The sequence below is a fragment of the Ceratotherium simum genome, chromosome 1, assembly GCF_057802395.1.
Source record: "Ceratotherium simum simum isolate JZ-2026a chromosome 1, ASM5780239v1, whole genome shotgun sequence".
Classification (NCBI taxonomy): Eukaryota; Metazoa; Chordata; class Mammalia; order Perissodactyla; family Rhinocerotidae; genus Ceratotherium; species Ceratotherium simum.
In genome coordinates, this window is record NC_141900.1 from 54,928,974 (window position 1) to 54,948,076 (window position 19,103).

General features: G+C 40.8%; 2 protein-coding genes across 5 annotated transcripts in view; one reads left to right on the forward strand and one right to left on the reverse strand.

Moving 5' to 3' along the window:
- DNAH11 (dynein axonemal heavy chain 11) overlaps positions 1-17,661 on the forward strand; it is a 313,801-nt gene extending 296,140 nt beyond the window's left edge. Inside the window, exons 76-82 of the mRNA XM_087428734.1 lie at positions 1,325-1,444; positions 8,421-8,663; positions 11,421-11,603; positions 11,683-11,798; positions 15,722-15,834; positions 16,354-16,494; positions 17,311-17,661. Coding sequence (XP_087284860.1) covers positions 1,325-1,444; positions 8,421-8,663; positions 11,421-11,603; positions 11,683-11,798; positions 15,722-15,834; positions 16,354-16,494; positions 17,311-17,558 — 1,164 coding nt within the window. The 3' untranslated portion in view covers positions 17,559-17,661. The remainder of the gene's footprint in view (positions 1-1,324; positions 1,445-8,420; positions 8,664-11,420; positions 11,604-11,682; positions 11,799-15,721; positions 15,835-16,353; positions 16,495-17,310) is intronic.
- Positions 17,217-19,103, reverse strand: part of CDCA7L (cell division cycle associated 7 like) — a 49,126-nt gene continuing 47,239 nt past the window's right edge. For all 4 annotated transcript variants that reach the window (XM_087428726.1, XM_014786445.2, XM_087428720.1 and 1 more), the window contains one exon: positions 17,217-18,618. In XM_087428726.1, the coding sequence (XP_087284852.1) occupies positions 18,588-18,618 (31 nt within the window). In that variant the 3' untranslated portion in view covers positions 17,217-18,587. The remainder of the gene's footprint in view (positions 18,619-19,103) is intronic.

The window sequence follows — 19,103 nt, forward strand, 5'->3', positions numbered from 1 at the left end:
TTCTCTCACTGGTGTTCCAGATCAACACAGCCTTCGGTTTTTAACACACGTGCTTGTCTCTCAGATGTCTTGATCCACGTCATTCACCACATATCACAAAGCAAGTTACCAAGATTTGGGAATTAAGTTAATATGTGCACGTAGTTTGGTCGTACAAAATGCCCTTTTCAAGAAGGTACATGTGAAAAACAAAGATCAGGATTTAGGGGAAGAGAATCACCTATTGAAAAGAACTGATCCCTAGCTGATTAAAATCCTGAGAGAGATACATATATCAGATGGTAAAATGTATAAGAGGCGTTAATTAAATGTGATCAGAAAGAAATAAAATTAAGAGGTCCTTGTTTCCCCCCTTTCAGTGATAACGGAAGGTAGTTCACGGGGTGGTTGAGAGAGCATGGTGCAGCCTAGTCACTTCTCTTTTATTTTTCCTTCACATCAAACTGGCTTAAAAGAAAGACATATTTGAGGTTCGTTTATTCAAATTCAAATAAACTTGTAGCAAGAACATTGGAATAGTTGAAGCAATTTTACTTGTTCTGTCACATCATGCAACAAATGAAGGCTATAATTAAGTTTTTACTTGAACTGTTGGGAGGCAATATACTGCCCCCAAGGGTATAAAGGTTCCTGTCTAGAAAGGCTTCATCACAAACTGGCATGTTTTGCAAACCCAGAGGAAGCTAAAGGGTAGCAAAGAGAGGCTTCAAACCCTGTGAAGCCAAATAGAGGAGATACAGTGATTTCTTGTATAAAACACGGTACAGTCATTAGTTACAACCCTGTTCAGCCAGTCATGCCATGAACCTAGCCCTCAAATCAATCTGTGGTAAGGGGATTGGTTTGCCTGGACTTTTAGAAGGTGATGGAATTCTAAGTACACCCCAAATTCAAATTGTATGGGGTTTTCTTTTTTTCCTGAATCAGATCATAAAACCTGATAAAAATCCGATTATAAAAATGTTAGACCTCAAACGCCCTGTGAACCAGCAGCCTCTAATGACTTTTGGAATGAGATTTTGAACGTGTAAACTTTCCCTACATAATATGTTCTAGGAAATAATTATTTGCCTTAAAATCTGCATTAAAAGCTGTTAGTGAATTTTCACTGAACATATTAAAACACACTGAAAATAATTCTCTCAAGAAATTCTATGCAGAAACCTAGATAATTTCTGAATCTCTTTTAAATCCTCCTGTTGGTGGGGGTTTAGAGGAGCTTTGTGGTAGAGCGGCTTATAGAGAGGCATATGCCACAGGTCAATCACTCTGAGGCAGATGCCCTGGGCCAGAAGTGAATATTTGCATGATTTCCCCCCACCAGGTCCCATGGGAAGACCTCCATTATCTCTTTGGTGAGATCATGTATGGGGGCCACATCACAGATGATTGGGATCGCAAACTGTGTCGGGTGTATTTAGAAGAATTCATGAATCCATCTCTGGTAAGACATTTTTTAATTCATTTCACGGAAGAGAAAATTCTAATAAGAATGTTTTAAACTAACTTCACTATGTAAATAATTCTTGAATGTTATTGAAGGATTCTTGGCCTTCTGTGAGTGTATTCTGGCCTACCTTCAAGGGAGTTTGGAAATTTGTTAAAAATGCAGAGTCTTGGACCCCATCCCAGACCTACAGAATCAGAATCTACATTTTAACGAGACCCCCCCACGGTGATCTCTGTGCATGTAGAGTGTGCCCAGGGGAAGCACTCCCACATGCACAGACTCACTGGATCTTTGCAACAACCCAGCTAGGTATGCAGATCTGACACTGTTACCCCACTTTATAGACAAAGAGACTGAGGCACAGTGATTTGCCCCCGGTCACTCAGTTATCATGGGCAAGAGCTCTAGCCAGAAGATAGGTGTATTAATTTCAATTTAAGGGCTCTGAAATAAGTGAAATCTATAGTTTTTACCCTGTGACATGGAATATTCTAAATTTTGATCAATAACTCCTGACTAAATATGTGCTCAAGAAAAATGTGGTGATTTGAGAACCCAGTTCTTCCTTCTGTGAGGAAGGGGTAGAGCACCCCTGTACTGGAGTTTAAAGAACCCAGGCACCCTTTTCCCATTCCTCATCTTACCACCCTATGTCTACATAAACCAAACACCCACATGGTTTGTGACTAGGGCTGTGTTTTCTGGCAAAAGTACTCAGTTCTTACTTTCCATATTGAGTAGCTGCAAGTGGTGGCCATACTAGTCTCTCTCTCTCTCTCTCTCTCTCTCTCTCCCCTCTCTCTCCCCTAGCATTACACAGTTTTGTCCATTTTGAAAATATAACCATGTATTAGAAAACATGGTGTATTGTAGTTTGATATAGAAAATTGGGAACAGATTATTTTTTACTACTTTTAATGTTAAACAATTTGGGGACAATGCAGGAAAAAATACTTTCCTGTCATGTGACTATTATTTAAGTGTTTCTTTTGATTGTCCCCTGATCTTTCCTTAGTTCTAATAAGCAGGATTTCACAGGTCAGAAAGACACTTTCAATTTAACACAATTGGAAGTCCTCCTCAGAAGACATCTGGGAGCAGGTTACCATGGAGATGGGAAAGATAAACAGTGTTGGGCGTGCGACCTTTACAGAGGCTGATTCCTCTGAATGATGCTGGAGGTTAAGGGGCAGAGCGAGAAGCTCATGCTGATGTTTCGTCTCTGGCTGTGGCCTGAGGATAAGGGGAGAATTAGTGTTGCCAAATGAGACAGTCCATTAACCTTCACAAGTCTGAACTCCCTTTCACTGTAAAATAAATACAGATGATGAAACCTGAGGGGCATCACTGGTGTGGGTGTTAGCCCTTTGGAAATTTAGGTACCCGCCCTTCCTTGTGGATCTGGTGAGGTTTTCAGGATCGAAATGCTTCATTTGCCATCTTGCATCCTCACTGGACAATGCTACCTTTTCAACTCACCAAAAGAAGTTAAAGCACTTACTGACGTGGGGTCAGAGGCTGCAAAATCCCAGTTATTTTGTTCTCATGCAAATGTTTCCTGCTCATGCTGTTTAGATTATTAGGAACTTGATCTAACACTTCAGCCTCTGCAGGACACATCTTTTTGCCACTTCTCATATTGGTTAACTTATTTGGAAATTATTATCTTCGGCTGCATTGGAATGTCATCGAAAAGCAACCCACTAGTGGTGCGGGGTTTAAAGTTCTGCTGCTCTTATCAAAGGAATTGGAGTGCTTTCAGCGACATCGACCTGTTAGGAGAATGGATGAATTTCTCGGAGAAATGGGTTGCACTCAGAGAGGCTTCTCCCATGGCAATGAGCCTTAGAGGGTTTCTAGCCGAAGTTACAGAAAAAACATTCTCTCATGTAAGGCGCATACCTGGCAGTGCTAAACGAGTAACACAGTAAATTACTTTTGGAAAATAAGGTATCAGGTCACCTGAGAGTTGTCATATATTAAAACTATTTTGGTGATATAGAGTAACAATTAAGAGGCTGGGCTTTGAAGTGGAAAAAAAAACAACTTGGGTTCAAATTCAGTTCTTCCTTGTGTTCGCTGTGATATCAGACACATCCCTGAACCCGAGCCTCAGTTTCATCATCTACAAAACAAGAATGGCCCAACTCATGGGTTTGTTGTCAGGTTTAAACATTTATACAGTGTTAGAACAAAATGCTTAATAAATGGGGGATATTTTTATTATTATGAAGTATACATTTTCATAATATATATTTCATAATTGACTGTATTTAATCTGTGATAACAATGGAAACCATTTATTAAATACTAGCTCTGTGCCAGGGGTAGTACTATGCAATTCATGTGTATTATTTCTTCTTCTCAGTACGATCCTGCAAAGTAGGTATTATTATCCCATGTAATCAAAAAAGAACCCAGGCTGAGAGAGGTCAAACGGTTGGAAAGTAGCAAAACCAGGATTTGAACCCACAATCAGATTCCAAAGACCACAGTCCTTCTTTGCAGCACACTGTGTTGGTGGGAGTGCTGATCTGTTTGTAGTAATTGGGGCAGAGGTCACCGAAACACTGACCTGTGTCTGTACGGTGCATGGTGGGTGGCACACAGTGGCGCCGAGAACACTGGGCAGTCCAGGAGACCAGAGATCTAGTTATGGTTCTGCCACTAACTTGATGTCCAGCTTTGTACAAGGCCTCCTTGTGCCTATTTACTCATTTGTAAAATAAGTATTGTCTAGAAAATCACTAATGTAGCTTTCAGCTCTCAAGACACCATTTTAATGTAATTCAACCTTGAGTAATTTCTGAAAATCCCTCACAGCACTTTGGGGCCATGGCATTCTTTTACTCAAAAGGCCAAGGGCAAATGCACTTGTTTAGGCTCACAATGAACTGGGAGCTTCTTGTCATAACCAAGACTACTTGGAGAAGCAGCAGAGGAGGCGAGTCTAAAAGACTGGTTTAGTAAATACCAGACAGGAAAATGTAGAAAGGACAACAACCCCATGGAGTCACCAGAGTGGCAGGATGCTGGCTTTCCCAGTTTCTAGTCATTGTGCCTGGCACTGATTTCCACAAAGGTGGGACTTCAAATCCTTAATGACTTTCAAATCCTTAATGACTTTTTCATGATATGGAGGCTCATTCTCCTTGAGCACAATTCCATTGATTCTTTTTTTTTTTATAGTTTTATGGGATGTGAATTATATCTCAATAAAATTTACCAATTTAAATTGGACAACCCAAAGATTTTTAGTATTTTCACAGTTGTGCAGCCATCATCACAATCTATTTTAGAACATCTTCATCACCCCCAAAAGAAGCCCTGTGCCCATTAGCAGTCACTCGCCATCCCCTTCCCCTCAGCATCCCCACTCCCCAGCCCCAGGCAACCACTGATCTACTTTATGTCTCTACAGATTTGCCTATTCTGGACATTTCATATAAATGGAACTGCATAATATGTGGCCTTTTGTGTCTGACTTCTTTCACTTAGTATAATGTTTTCAAAATTCATCCATGTTATACATGTATCAGTACTTCATTTTTATGGCCAAATAATATTCCATTGTACGGGTAATACCCCATTTTGTTTATCCGTTCATCAGTTGATGGACATTGGGTTGTTTCCACTTTTCAGCTGTTATGAATAATGCTGCTATGAACATTCATGTAGAAGTGTTTGTGTAGACATATATTTCCATTTCTTTTTGAGTATATACCTAAGAGTGAAATTGTTGATCATTTGGTAACTCTGTTTAACGTTTTAAGGAACTGCCAAACTGTTTTCCAAAGTGGCTGCACCATTTTATATTCCCACAGTATGAGGGCTCTATTCTCTCCACATCCTTGCCAACACTGTTATTGTCCAAGTTTGATTTTAGCCATCCTGGTGGGTGTGAAGTGGTATCATATTGTGGTTTTGATTCGCATTTCCCTGAAGACTAATGATGTTGGGCATCTTTTCCTGTGCTTGTTGGCCATTTGTGTATCTTCTTTGGAGACGTCTTTTTAGAACTACTGATTCTTTGAAGCATGACAACCACCTTCTCAAACAGCCCTCCTCCAAAAGCAAGACAGGTGGCCACTGTGGAGAGAGCTCTACAGTTAGGGCCTCATTAGCAAGAAGCAGCTTTTCATAAAAGCCCTTGAGTGGGAAGGGAGAGGGCCTGAATTCAGAATCAGGATTCACAGAGCTCCTTGAATACGTTGAAAGTTTCAGTTTTCTTAAAGGAGAACACGAGTGTCTGTATGACCCAAGCCTTGCTTTTCAAACTTTGCTTGTTTGACATCATAGTAGGAATTTACAGTAGGACATTTCTCAGGTTTTATTTTTCTTTCCACAAAATCAAGATGTGCTTGAAATAATCATGTCTGCTCCTAGGGCACAGGGAAGACCAAAACTAACTTTTATAAAAGCCTGCTGTGCGCCTAGCTATTTGCATACCTTGTCGTTAAATTCTCACAGCCACAATCATTAGGTTGCTATTATGAGCTTCATTTTACTGGGGAGATTGAAACTCAGATCCATTGTCTTTTTTTTGTATGTGTGTGTGTGTGTGAGGAAGATCAGCCCTGAGCTAACATCCATGCTAATCCTCCCCTTTTTGCTGAGGAAGACCAGCTCTGAGCTAACATCTATTGCCAATCCTCCTCCTTTTTTTTTTCCCCAAAGCCCCAGTAGGTAGTTGTATGTCATAGTTGCACATCCTTTTAGTTGCTGTATGTGGGAAGCGGCCTCAGCGTGGCCGGAGAAGCGGTGCGTCGGTGAGCGCCCGGGGTCCGAAACCGGGCCGCCAGTAGCGGAGCGCGCGCACTTAACCGCTAAGCCACGGGGCCGGCCCTCCATTGTCATTTTTTTAAGGCCACCAAACCATTCAGGGATGGGAACTGAACCGGGTCTGTCTGGCTGTAAACCTCACACCCTTTCCTTTGAGTTTGCTGTTTTCTTTTGCTTCGCTCATTGCCTGACATATAGGAGGCACGCTTCACGTATTGTAAACAGACTGCCTAATTGTCTTCCCAGAAAGCATGGACCATTTGCACTCCCACCAGCATCATATGAGTTTGCACTTATACGTCCAGTCCCCATGGCACTTTAACAGTTCCAGATGGTTCCACTTTTTGATTAGTTTCTTTACTTAAAACTCTGTTTTTAACTTTTTGTCTTCATTGAAGGTGAGTTTAACTATGGCTCTTAAAATTTCTTTCACCTGTCTAGTGAGCACTAACAGGGATGACCTAGTCCTTGTTTGTAGGGAATAAAGTTCGATTTAGATATGTTTATTCTAACTTTTGGTTTTATTATTTATATTTTGTGCCCATATTTTTATTTTGGCTAATTTATCTATCATGGACTAATAATGGTGAGTTTAAATCTTCTTCACAGTTTTGTTTTGGTCACCCTGAGTCAGGTGAAGTATAAAATTTGATTCTTCTGATATATAAATACGAAATGATAGAAAATGTGAATAAATGAATAAAAAAAAACACAAGCTAATGAATATTGGTGATGAGATAGTCTAAATTGCTCCTTCTCATTTATTGGGTCAAGATTTCTGTTTCTGGCAATGTGAAAGACTGGATAACTTGAAAATGCTCCCTGTACAAAATAAAAATAGAAATACTGACTCGAACATTTAAAATGCCTTTTGCAATTCAGAGAGAGCAACTGCGCATCATCTCTAAGGACACAGGCTCTCCAGGCAATCTGGGATTGCAGGTTTGAGAAGGAAGGAACAAACCGCCGTTACTCACGGATGACACAATTGTGCAGAAAATCATACTTACCTTGTCCCCATTAGACTGTGAGTTCTTTAAGAACTAGGTCATATGAATCTATTACCCTCTGTACATTTAAGTGCATTTAGACAGAATTTACAGGAAGAGAGATTAAGAACATCAAAACAGAGGTGTAATGGTCCCCTGGGAATTAAAGAACAAGCAGAAAAAAACATCTGAGATTACACTGATTAAACAGAAAGTTATAAGCACTTGACTGACTCTGTTTATGGCGGTCAGAGACTCAGGCCCATAAACTCTTTTGGTACATTTTGAAGAACATCATTCTAATATTTGGAAAGTTTGGTATTGCTGCTCTCATTGCCTCTGTTAAGAACATTCCTCTACGTGGAATGTCTGCGCTCTTCCCCAGCCTGAATGAAGTGGACGGGCATGATAAATGCCTGATTACGCCAGCCTTGCATTCATTAGGCGACTATGTATTGAGCACCAGTACGTGCCAGCAACTGCCCCAGGGTCTGTGGATCTTGAGATGAGCAACACAGACTCTGCCCTGAGTAGCTCAAAGTCATGGGGAGGTAGCATTGATTTGACTCTTAGTATATACTGCCCTATAAAATGTTACTTATACACACACTCACACATTTTTCAATATGTGCACATATAATTATGTATGTTTACAAAATTCATATGTATCATATATAAAATAATTTGCAACACTATTGTGGAAAGTATATACACTGGGGAAGCACAGGCTCTAGAGTCTTACTAAAATGTGTTCAGAATTAAGATTAAAATCAAACGTCTGCCTGGGCAAGTTACTCTGAGTCTTCATTTCTCTCTGCAAAATGGAGATACTTGGGAGAATCAGTGACTTCAAGCATGTGACAAGGTGACCAATACACAATAGGTGGCTCAGCACCTGTTCATTCCCTTTGTGTGCATGTATCTTGCTGCCTCAAACTGCAAAGTAAGTCTTCTTAGGGATAAGATGCATGTGTGATAGGATTCACGTGTGTTCCTTTTACTCCTCCCCAGAGGTCAGCCTGGTACCATACACAGAGCAGAATGACTGATTACGAAAGGCCATGAAACATCTGAAAGAGCCTGCTACCTCTCCAGCATTGTGTGGGGACTTTCTAACCAGAGTGTTCTCAAAGTGTTTAGGAAGTGAAGATTGATGGCCACTTGGGTTTGGAATAACTGACTTTTCCTTTGTGTTGAAGACTGAAGATGAACTCATGCTGGCACCAGGATTTGCAGCTCCGCCCAATCTAGATTATTCAGGCTACCACCAGTACATAGAGGAGATGCTCCCTCCAGAAAGCCCAGCACTGTATGGCCTCCACCCAAACGCTGAAATAGAATTCCTGACAGTGATGTCCAACACCCTCTTTAGAACTTTGCTGGAGATGCAGCCCAGGAACGCACTCAGCAGTGAGGAGCTGGGGCAGTCCACAGAAGACAAGGTAGAGGGTCTTTTTTTTCTCTTGAGGTATAACATATATACAGCACTCATCTTAAGCTTACAACTCAATGAATTTTACCTTTGTATACACCCATATAGCCACTACCCGGATCAAAATACAGAACATTTCCAACACTCCAGGATACTCATGCCCCTTACCAGTCAATACCCTCTCCACCCCAGCCCAAAGATAACCACTCTCCATACCTCTATCACCATAGATTAGCTTTGCCTGTGTTTGAACTTCAACTCTATGCAGTCATACAGTATGTACTCTTTTATGTCTAGCTCCTTTCACTCCACATTACATTTGTGAGATTCGTCCATGTTGTTGCAGGGACCAACGGTTCATTTTTGTTTAGTATTCTATTATATGAATATATAATTCTTTATTCATGCTAGATCAAACAGTATAATGTTTAGCTTTAGTAGATACTCCCGAACAGTTTTTCAAACTGGTTGCAGCTCCCCCCAGCAGTGGGTGTGAGTTCCAGCGGCTCTTGCTCCTTGCGGTCTTGTTAGGGGTCGTGGTATTTCACTGTGGTTTTAACTTTGCATTCCTCAGTTGAGGAATAATATTGAGCATCTTTTCATCTGCTTATGGCCATTTGGATATACTTGCATGTGAAGTACCTGTTCTGGTTGCTTGCCAAATTTTTAATTGGGTTGTCAATCTTTTTCTTATTGATATGTAAGAATTCTTTATTCTAGATGTGTGTCCTTTGTCAGATATATGTATTGCAAACATCTTCTCCAAATATGTGGCTTGCTTTTCACTCAATGTGTTTTTGGCTCCGTCATTTTGTTATGGTATCTTTTTTTACACTATCTTGGAAGATTGGCATTATTATTCTTTTGAAGGTATTTATTGGCCTAGAATGATGGGGAGGAGAAATGGACACCAAATAATTTTTTTTACCTTCAGATTAAAATCTTGTTTCTCATTAATTTAAAACTTGAATAGTTTCTTTTTCCCTGAATAAATTAGCCTTATTTCTCTCTCAAAATTATGAATCAAGGATTCAGGTTGTTGGAACACACTAAACATCAGATCTAATTGTAGTGAGGCCCCAGGAACTTTCCAGATTATTTCTTGAAATTTTTCAATTATTTCTTGAAATAAGGCCATTCGTTGAGACACTTGTTTGTAATTTAGAAGCTTTAGAATTTGTTGTAGCATGCTTTATCCTATATACTAACATTTTCACTACATGAATGTTAGATTTAAAAAAAGAAGATGAACAATGAAAAAAATCATCCATTTGGGAAAAGCTATAGTGTTAACAGAAGCAGAGAGGTGGAAGAGGTCTTCATCTAGTTTTGGGGCTTCAATCTTTCCAACAAGCAAGCTGATCATTAAACCAGAAGTGCAAAGCAAATGAGGTCAAGATGCCTCAACAGATTGGCCTCAACAATCTGGCAAACAGATTGGAGCAATGACCATCTATTGGATGCTTGCTATATGCTAGGCACTAAAGAAATTACTTTACACATATGCCATTCAATCCTCAATAGCTCTGAGTAGTCTGAGGATCCCTATTGCAAAGATTAGCTTAGGTGATTTGCCAAGGCCAGACAGCTAGAAAGGGCCGATGAAGGAAACCAAATTCTAGCTGATTCCAAAAGCCATTCTTTTACCTAACTTTTTTACTACACTGTGCTTCGTACTTTCTACTGTTGTTGTAAATGAATTTAAGATTTCATGATCTGACAAATTACCTGCTAGGGTGCTCAAGCAATTTCCAAGCATGATGGCAGTAATCAGAGAAATCAAGGAAAGAGGGAAAGTTTCCTGAGGCTGAAGACAAGCAATGTTTTTCAATCTTTTGTCCTTTTTGGGTATTTGTTGGTTTCCCCAGCTCAGTAAAACTGCATAGCTAGAATAAATATTGCACATTGGAGTACTCTATACATATCCACGTCTTCAGTGTATAAATCTTTCATTTCTTCAGGGCAACAACTATAGAAAATAGCGTCTTCCTTGTAGTTGAAAATGTTCATCTAATTTGCCTCCAAAATTTTAGGATGTGTCAGTTGGGAGGGCAGCATCAGTCACCAGAAATCGGTCAAGCTTAAAGGGCGTCTTTGGTTCACGTGACTTTTCAAATGATTTTTTTTTTAATTAGCAGATTACAAAATGTCATACTCAAATGCTTGGGTTCTACTTCCTCAGATCATATCTTTACATACAAATGAAATGTAGTTATCACAGTTCTTATGTGCCCTAAGTGCTAATAGGGAATAAGCTGCAAACAAGCTCCTCCCTGACTACACTGTGGGATCTAAAGGAGGGAGGGGGCTGCATTGATGCGGAAGGTAGCTGAGGTAGTTGGCCACTCTGCCCATCTCCTGGGAGTAGCAGGCATCTTTTTTTTTTTCTGAGGAAGATCAGCCCTGAGGTAACATCCGATGCCAATCCTCCTCTTTTGCTGAGGAAGATTGGCCCTGGGCTAACATCTGTGCCCATCTTCCTCTACTTTATATGGGACGCAGCCACAGCATGGCTTGACAAGCAGTGCATCAGTGTGCACCCGGGATCTGAACCTGCAAACCCCAGGCCACCGAAGCGGAGCTCACACACTTAACCACTGCGCCACCAGGCCAGCCCCAATAGTAGTAGGCATCTTTTAAATGTATTAGCAAGTGTCTTTGGGAGTTGTAAGATATATTCTGGGACTTACAAAAATAGATACATAGTCACTGTGAACAAAAATGAAACAGAAAGGAGCTAAATTTTTGTGTGTGTTCATGATTTAAGGTTAAGAATATCTTGGATGACATTTTGGAGAAACTTCCAGAAGAGTTCAACATGGCAGAGATAATGCAAAAAAACTCAAATAGAAGCCCCTATGTTCTTGTTTGCTTCCAAGAATGTGAGAGGATGAATATTCTCCTTCGGGAAATGCATGCGTCACTTCAACAATTAGACCTTGGTTTGAAGGTAAGTTTAAAAGTGGGACTAGAGCAGGCTTCACCACATCAGAAGACATTCACTATGTGGCCATTTTTCTCCATACAAGGGGGAGCTGACGTTATCTCCTGACATGGAAGCCCAGCAGTCTGCCTTGAGTTATGACATCGTACCAGACACTTGGAGCAAACTGGCTTACCCATCTACTTATGGCCTGGCCCAGTGGTAAGCTAGCCCCAGCCTCACTCCCACCGGCCTTTATCTACCTCAGTGCTGAGTCAGGGTTCTGAATTATTATTCAACCTTGCAAGAACTATGAAGATTGTGCTTTGTGACTGTTAAGCATGCAAACTAACTACCACCAGTTTCATTTGAGTTTCATTGTATGTTGCTTTAAAGGGAAAAATCAATTAAAAGTCAGGCTCAGAGCAAGATTCAAATTCTGCCTCTTACTTGTTAGCTATTTGATCTTGGACAAAATATATGACCTCTCTCATTTCACAGTTTATCTTCTGAAAAATGTAGATAACAATAGAATTCCCTCATTGAGTTTTTACGATTTAAATGGCTATGGAAGGCAACCTGAGTCTGCTCTCATGTCATCTTATACCCTTATCTTCAAAGCCAGTGATTACTAAGGGCATTTCATAGCTAACTTTTAAAAGTTTGTAGTATGGTATGCAGTAAATCAGACTGTCTTCAATGCATGGGTATGACTGCACAGATGTGTCACAAAGCCAGGGAAAGAAATTCACAGCTCCCTGAGGGCCGGTGTTATCTCCAACTGCTCCTTAGCCTTGGTACTCAATACAGGAAGTTCATAAGGTTCTCCCTATTCCTGACTTTTCAGTACAGAGATTCTTTATTTTTGCTTTCCTAAAACTTTCTTCCATGAACCACAGTGTTAAGTCTGAGCCTTAGACTGGAAGGTGCATTAGAATGCCAAATGACTGCACGTTGGAACTTCCCCCCAGGCACCTGGGTGTTTGCTGTGTGGGATGTGTGCAAACACAGGAGTGGGAGGTGCAACGTGGAAACGCCGCAGATGGCAGCAGGGAGCGTGAGGAAAGCCTGTCACTGGATTTCTGCTATCGCTACGAATATCCACAATCGGATTTTATATTTCAAATCAAAAATATTTATATTTACACTTAAACTTTATGATGATAACTTTGAGCTTATTTCTACCATCTTATTTTGTGCTTTCTAATTTCTATATTTTTCTTCTTTTTTTCCAACCTTTTCTGGCTTCTGTCAGTTTAATAGTTCCCTTCATTCCATGTTTACCCTGTACCATTCCTATTATTTTAGTGGAGACACTACATTGTAACATACCCACTTTTGATTTTTCTAACACAATGTAATGTCAACACTTTCCTTTAGAATTTTAACTCCCTCTCAACATCAGCCTCCTCTGGTCTGGAATTGTAGTTCAACCTTAAACCACAGTACTTTTGTTTATAGTTGATAATTATTTTTGCCTTAACACATAGATCGATTTCTTTGCTCATTGTTGCTTTTTGCATCTCATTCTGGCTCCTTTGTTCTGGGCCCTTTTTCTTTTTGCTAAAGGATAAAATATACAGCAGGGCTCTCGGTGTATGTGGTGGGGAGTAAATGGGATCGTGTGTCCGACTTTGACTTCTCTTCACCCCGCACTCGCTCTTGATTAATAGTTTACCTATATGTAGAATTCTAAGACAATTATTTTCTCTTAGAACTTCAGTGTTATAACTCCATTGTCTTCTGGTATTTACTTTAGCTAATGAGTCTCTTCTTCAATATACTCGTCACTCCTTCACAACTAATCTGTCCTCTCTGGGAATTTTTTAAGATTTTTCTCTTTACTCTTGATGTTCTACAATTTTACTACTGTATTTAGGTGTGGACTTCTAAAAATGTATCCTAATTGGTACTTTGTGCTGTTACAAATGTGTGAGTCCACCTGTTGCTTCCACTCTGAAAAATGTTTATTCTTTATTTCTCCAAATATTGCCTTCCCCATTCTCTTCATTATATTTACTTACCTACTTGAATCCTCATATTTCCAATCTGTCTCTCTCTCTGCTGTATTCTGGTTGATTTCATCACTGCTAGGTGATCTTAATTATATCTTCAGTTGTCTCCAGTTTACTGTTTCTCCCCTTTTTAATATTTCATTGTCCAAAATCAATTTTCAGTTCCAATTGTTTATATTTGAGGGGGAGGTACCTGATCTAGTTTCATAATTTCCTGTTTTTATGACTGTTATTCTCTTTCTCAGGAGTTTAAACATACTTAAGTCTTTTTTTTTCAGATTCCTCTTATTTTATTTCCTGGGTTATCAACGTTCCTGTTTGTTGGAACTGCTGGTGGTTTTTCATGTCATATAATCAGTTATCTTTATACTCAAATGACAGTTTGGTTGGTTATAAAAAACAAATTCAATCCATTCATTGTTGGAGGACTTTGTAGGCATCACTCTATTCTCTGATCAAATGCTGCTGCTGTGGAGGTGTCTGAAGCGGACAGAATTTTTTCCTCCTTTATAAAAAAAGACTTCCATGTTTTTTCCTGGCTGTCCAGGGGATTCTCTATCTTCACAGTCTGTACTAAGATACATCTTCATATTGATTATTCTGTGTCAAATTTTTTTGAAACATGGTATGTCTTTGATTATACAGATGCAAATTTGTAATTTAGGGAAACTCAAATTTTCTAGACTAGTATTCATAAATGTGTTCTGTTTCATTTCAGTTTTCATCCTCTTTTCACTCTTTTCCACTTCATCTTATTTGCTTTTCTTATTATTCTAACTTATGCTGCTGCACTTTTTGCTTTCATTTCTCTAATTGCTTTTTCTACTTCTGAGATCTTCCAACAATTTCCTCACTTTTTCTTACCTGATCACTTCTAAACCATAATCTTGTTTATACAAGCAATCATTTGATATTTTAAAAACTTGTTGCAAATCGGCTGCAATGTTTATCCTCTTGTGGCAAACATTTTGAGATAAAAAGTCTTTCTATCATTGCTTTTCCTGTTCTTAGAAAACACAAAGAAAAGAAAGGCTATTGTTAAGTATATTTTCCCCAAACCAGCTATTTGAAAGAATTTAATATGGGGCAGGGCACAGAGCCACGTTCTGAGCTAGGAGGAATGTTCCTTGTGGTGACTCACATTTGAATGTGAACGTTTAGAGCCCTTCCTCCTTCACAGCCCAATCTCAGGCAGACATTTCCTGTAGCGGTGGTTTGTCGGGTGATTCCTCATCCACTCTGCTTCCTTTGCAACTCTGAACCAACACAGGCGCCAGCCCGTGTGGCCCTCACCCCGGAGAACTGCTCTGCCGGCTTTTATGTTGAGCTGTCCCTCTCTGTGCTCCATCTCATGCCCTGCTCCATTTCCCCGCTGTTTTTAGCAGCTCCTACACCTACATTTCAAGGTTGCACATTTCCTAATTTTATCAAAGAAGTTCTTTCCTTAGCCTCGATGAGCCAGCGTCCTGCTAGGTAAACTGCAGATACTTCCTATCTTGCAATACTTGTTGTGCAGATCAGATCAGAGAACCTGTGTAGCAACAGCAGTTTCTCATGCAACAGATGGAAGATTGTTCTTTCCCTTAATAACCTTTCCTTTCCCACTTTCAGGTAATTACTGCCTCTGGGAAGACCACTATCATATGCTCTATTGCCTCTGCCTTTCCCGGCAACTCTGGTCTTAGAACAATCATCGCAGCTTTCCCCTGCCCGTCCTCAGACACACACAGGTGTTCTTTCCCGTGTGTTCCCATGCGCGCGCCACACACCTCCATGTTAGCATGTGTCAGCTCGGATCATACACGGGTCACCTCTGTATAGTCACCACATACCACTAGGAGGACCTAAAACAAATAGTTCCTGAATAAATGGAGATGAATTTTCCACATTCCCCAGTGTTTCTTGTCCCTAATGGTAATAGTTGTAAGATAGAAAATCTAGAGAGAAAAATATAGCCCTTTAAAGGGACAATGTTCCACAAGTCATCAGGCAACGATCTTACTGGTTATCAGTGGTATACCTCTCTCCCACAACCCCCACCATCCCTTCCCCAGAATCTACTTAATCTTATTAGAAAACTTCTCTATTACTAAAAAGCAAGTTTATTTCTTCTTACCTTCTATTAAACAGGTTTAATGACCTCCTCTTGCGATGCCGAGAACTCGATACCTGGACACAAGATCTCGCCCTTCCGGCTGTGGTGTGGCTTTCTGGCTTCTTCAATCCTCAGTCCTTCTTAACTGGTAAGGCTGGGGTAGGGCAGTCCGTGATGCTGACAGACCCACACCCCTAGCAGGAATCCTGCCTGGCTTTACCTAGGAGTGACTCTCCCTGCCCTGCTCACCAGTCCTCATGCAGTAGCCATGACAGAAAAGGGAGACGGAGTGACAGCAGAAACTACGGAAGAAATAAAATTCTGGGCAGGAGCAGCCACGTGAGGTGGGATAAGTGTCAGTCTAGTAAACGTTCTCTGTCAAGGGCCACATGCTCTCCTTCTTTCATGACGACTCTACTTTTCCATGATAGTGCAAAAGCAAACACAGACAATACATAACCTAATGGGCATATGGCCGTTCCAGTAAAACTTCATTTACAAAAGCAGGGAGGTTGTCCTGTGGGCCTTAGTTTGCCAACCCTTGCTCTAGTGCAGGCACATGCCCTAAGGGACCAAAGCATGCTTCAGGTAGATGCTCACCTTACCGGTGGCTCCTGGGAACCTTATGTACAACTTTATCCAATTCCTGTTCCTTCTCCTCCCAAAGCAATCATGCAGACCATAGCTCGAAAAAATGAGTGGCCACTGGATAAAATGTGCTTGACTGTTGATGTTACCAAAAAAACAAAGGAAGATTATGGCCATCCCCCAAGGGAAGGTGCATATCTCCACGGGCTCTTCATGGAAGGTAAGAGACACCCCAAGGAGTACATATAGGGTCATTAACCTCATTTCCTGCTCTCTCTTTCAAACAATTTAAATGCCACAATGTGTGGCCAATGTGAGCCAAATTTTTAAGGCATTTAGGGTGATGGCTATCACATGAATTTGCACATAGATCTAGTGTTAACACCACAGGATAATTTAAGACCTACACTGAATTTATTTTGCTTTGTAATATAACTTCACTGTTTTAATATAAGACTTTGCTACGCCTTTAAGATGCAATGTACATTGTGAATCTCTAAGGGGGTGTGTGGCTAGAGTGTGCAATATTTTCCAAATTTATTCAGTCATGCTGGACATTTCCTCTTATCCTAGTCTCTGCCGAGATGCTGCTTTTTCACTTTAAAGCAAGTGCAACAAATGTTTAAGTGCAGCGTAGGTGAGATAGATGAGTGACCTGAACTTGGCGTAAGAAAAGAAGGTGTGGTGGAGAAGAAATGTGTTCAATTACAGACTTCTCACACTGTCTATAAGCATTCAAATTCACATTTCTTTTAAAGGGAGGGCAAACTAGTTTGTTTTAGTGTGTCTGGATTCTTACAAAATCTATTTTCATAGGAAAGTTTAAGTGTTAAGCATGGGAACATTGATCTATGCCTCCAGTGTATATGTGGCAGCAGGTAGATAACCCCCTCATAAAGCTCAATCACGGGCCAGCTCTGTAAAGAAGCCACTGACAAGCAGTAACGTTACAAAACCAGAACATTTATTGCCTACAACAATTAGAGGATCAGTACCCACATGCTACACTGTTGCAACTCTTGTGTTTTTGCTGTAGGTGCCAGATGGGACAGCCAGTCAGGAACCATCGTTGAAGCCCACCTCAAGGAGTTAACATCTGTGATGCCCGTCATCTTTGCAAAAGCCATACCCACAGACAGACAGGAAACAAAACAGACCTATGAGTGCCCTGTGTACAGAACCAAAATGAGGGGCCCCAACTACGTCTGGACTTTCAGGTTGAAGAGCAAAGAGAAGACGGCCAAATGGGTTCTGGCAGGTGTGGCTCTGCTGCTAGAAGCATAAAAGGGCCCTTGTGCTAGGACTCACATTCTTCCAGCCTCAGCTGGAACACAGTGAAGATTTTTCATTGTGTCACTGCACTGTTCCCATGCATGTTAACTTATTCTATTGAAAGGCAAAGAACATATTCCAAAACTTACATGTGCATTAATTTTTTTTTTTAACACCATCCGTAAAAAGTGGAGAAGGGAAAGAGAAAGAAAGAAATGTAGAAAAAAATACTGGAAACTTATTGAGAATCGGTTCCACTGAACATACAACCTCAAAAACAATGTGCCTGGAAGTCCCATGGTCAGTAAGTGGGATTTTAGTTCTTACAGCTATTAAACAAAATCTTTCTTTTAGCCCTACACTATTTCAACATATAGAAGCCACTGGCTCCAGGCAGCAGGTGAATCCTGAATGAAGAGGCAGATACTCCTGCCAGCCAGCATTGCTCTGAGGCCTCCCGTGTCAGTAATGTGCCGGTCCACATCTTGTTCAAGTTTTATTAAAACTCTAGTACTCTCAAGTTCGTGGTTAATTGCACTTTGTAATTTAGGGGAACACTCTTCAATGTAAGTTTCCAATGACCCAGAGCAGGTTAAACGACATAGTTTGAACTATGGTCACTTGTGATAAGGGAAACTGAAGGGGCTGTGACCCCTGTAAAACTCAGCCTGAAGTTACTGTCTGGGAGGTAAAAGATCAAGGCAACAGAGATAATCAAACAGGGTCAAAGGCAAGAGCTGCTCACACAATGCTTCTCCAGAACTTAACTTACCTGAACTGTAACTCCACCCCATTTAAACCGTGCTTTATAATCATCTACAGATGCTTCTAACAATTCCATCTACAAACAGGCCTGCGTATACATGGATATAGCTTCCTCTGCTTTGCTGTCTTCCTGAGAAATCTTTTTAAGCATATAAACAATTTTTCTTTAAAAATATAGTATTTAGATCTACAAAGAATTTCTGTATAAAAACACCACCGTAAGAAATCTCAGGCACAAACGGTACTCTGCAGTGAGCTGGCTGGTTCTTCTTTTTCTTAATTGTCCTCCACCAGCTGCTTCTGTAAGCTGAGAAACAGACGGGAAGTGTTACTGTGATCAGTAGTGAGTGGGAGAGAGGCAAATACAGCAGCGCTCGAGGCTCAACGACCTCTAGGGTACAAAGACCAAACCCAACCTTCTGCTGTGAGGTCAGTCCTTCTGCGTCAATAATGGTAGACCCGGCAGGCAGGCCCCCAGCGTGAAGTGCCTCACTCTCACGTTCCAGAACTGCGCATTCAAGTCAAGTCTGCTGCCGGCCACAATTCCATCTCCTCCCGAGTGAGATAACCATGTGCTAAGCGCACATTGCCCAAACCTCTCTGGCCCAATACGGTTAGGGCTGCCTCTGGCCCTTCACAGTCTTCCCCTCAACCTGCCTTGAATACTCCACTTCTGTTTCATACAATGAGGGGCAATTCTGGATACAGACAGTTAATAGGGAAGACATCAGTCCTGAGCTTTTTCCAATACAAACAAACAGATAATGGATGGCACTCGAGGTGTTTCATACA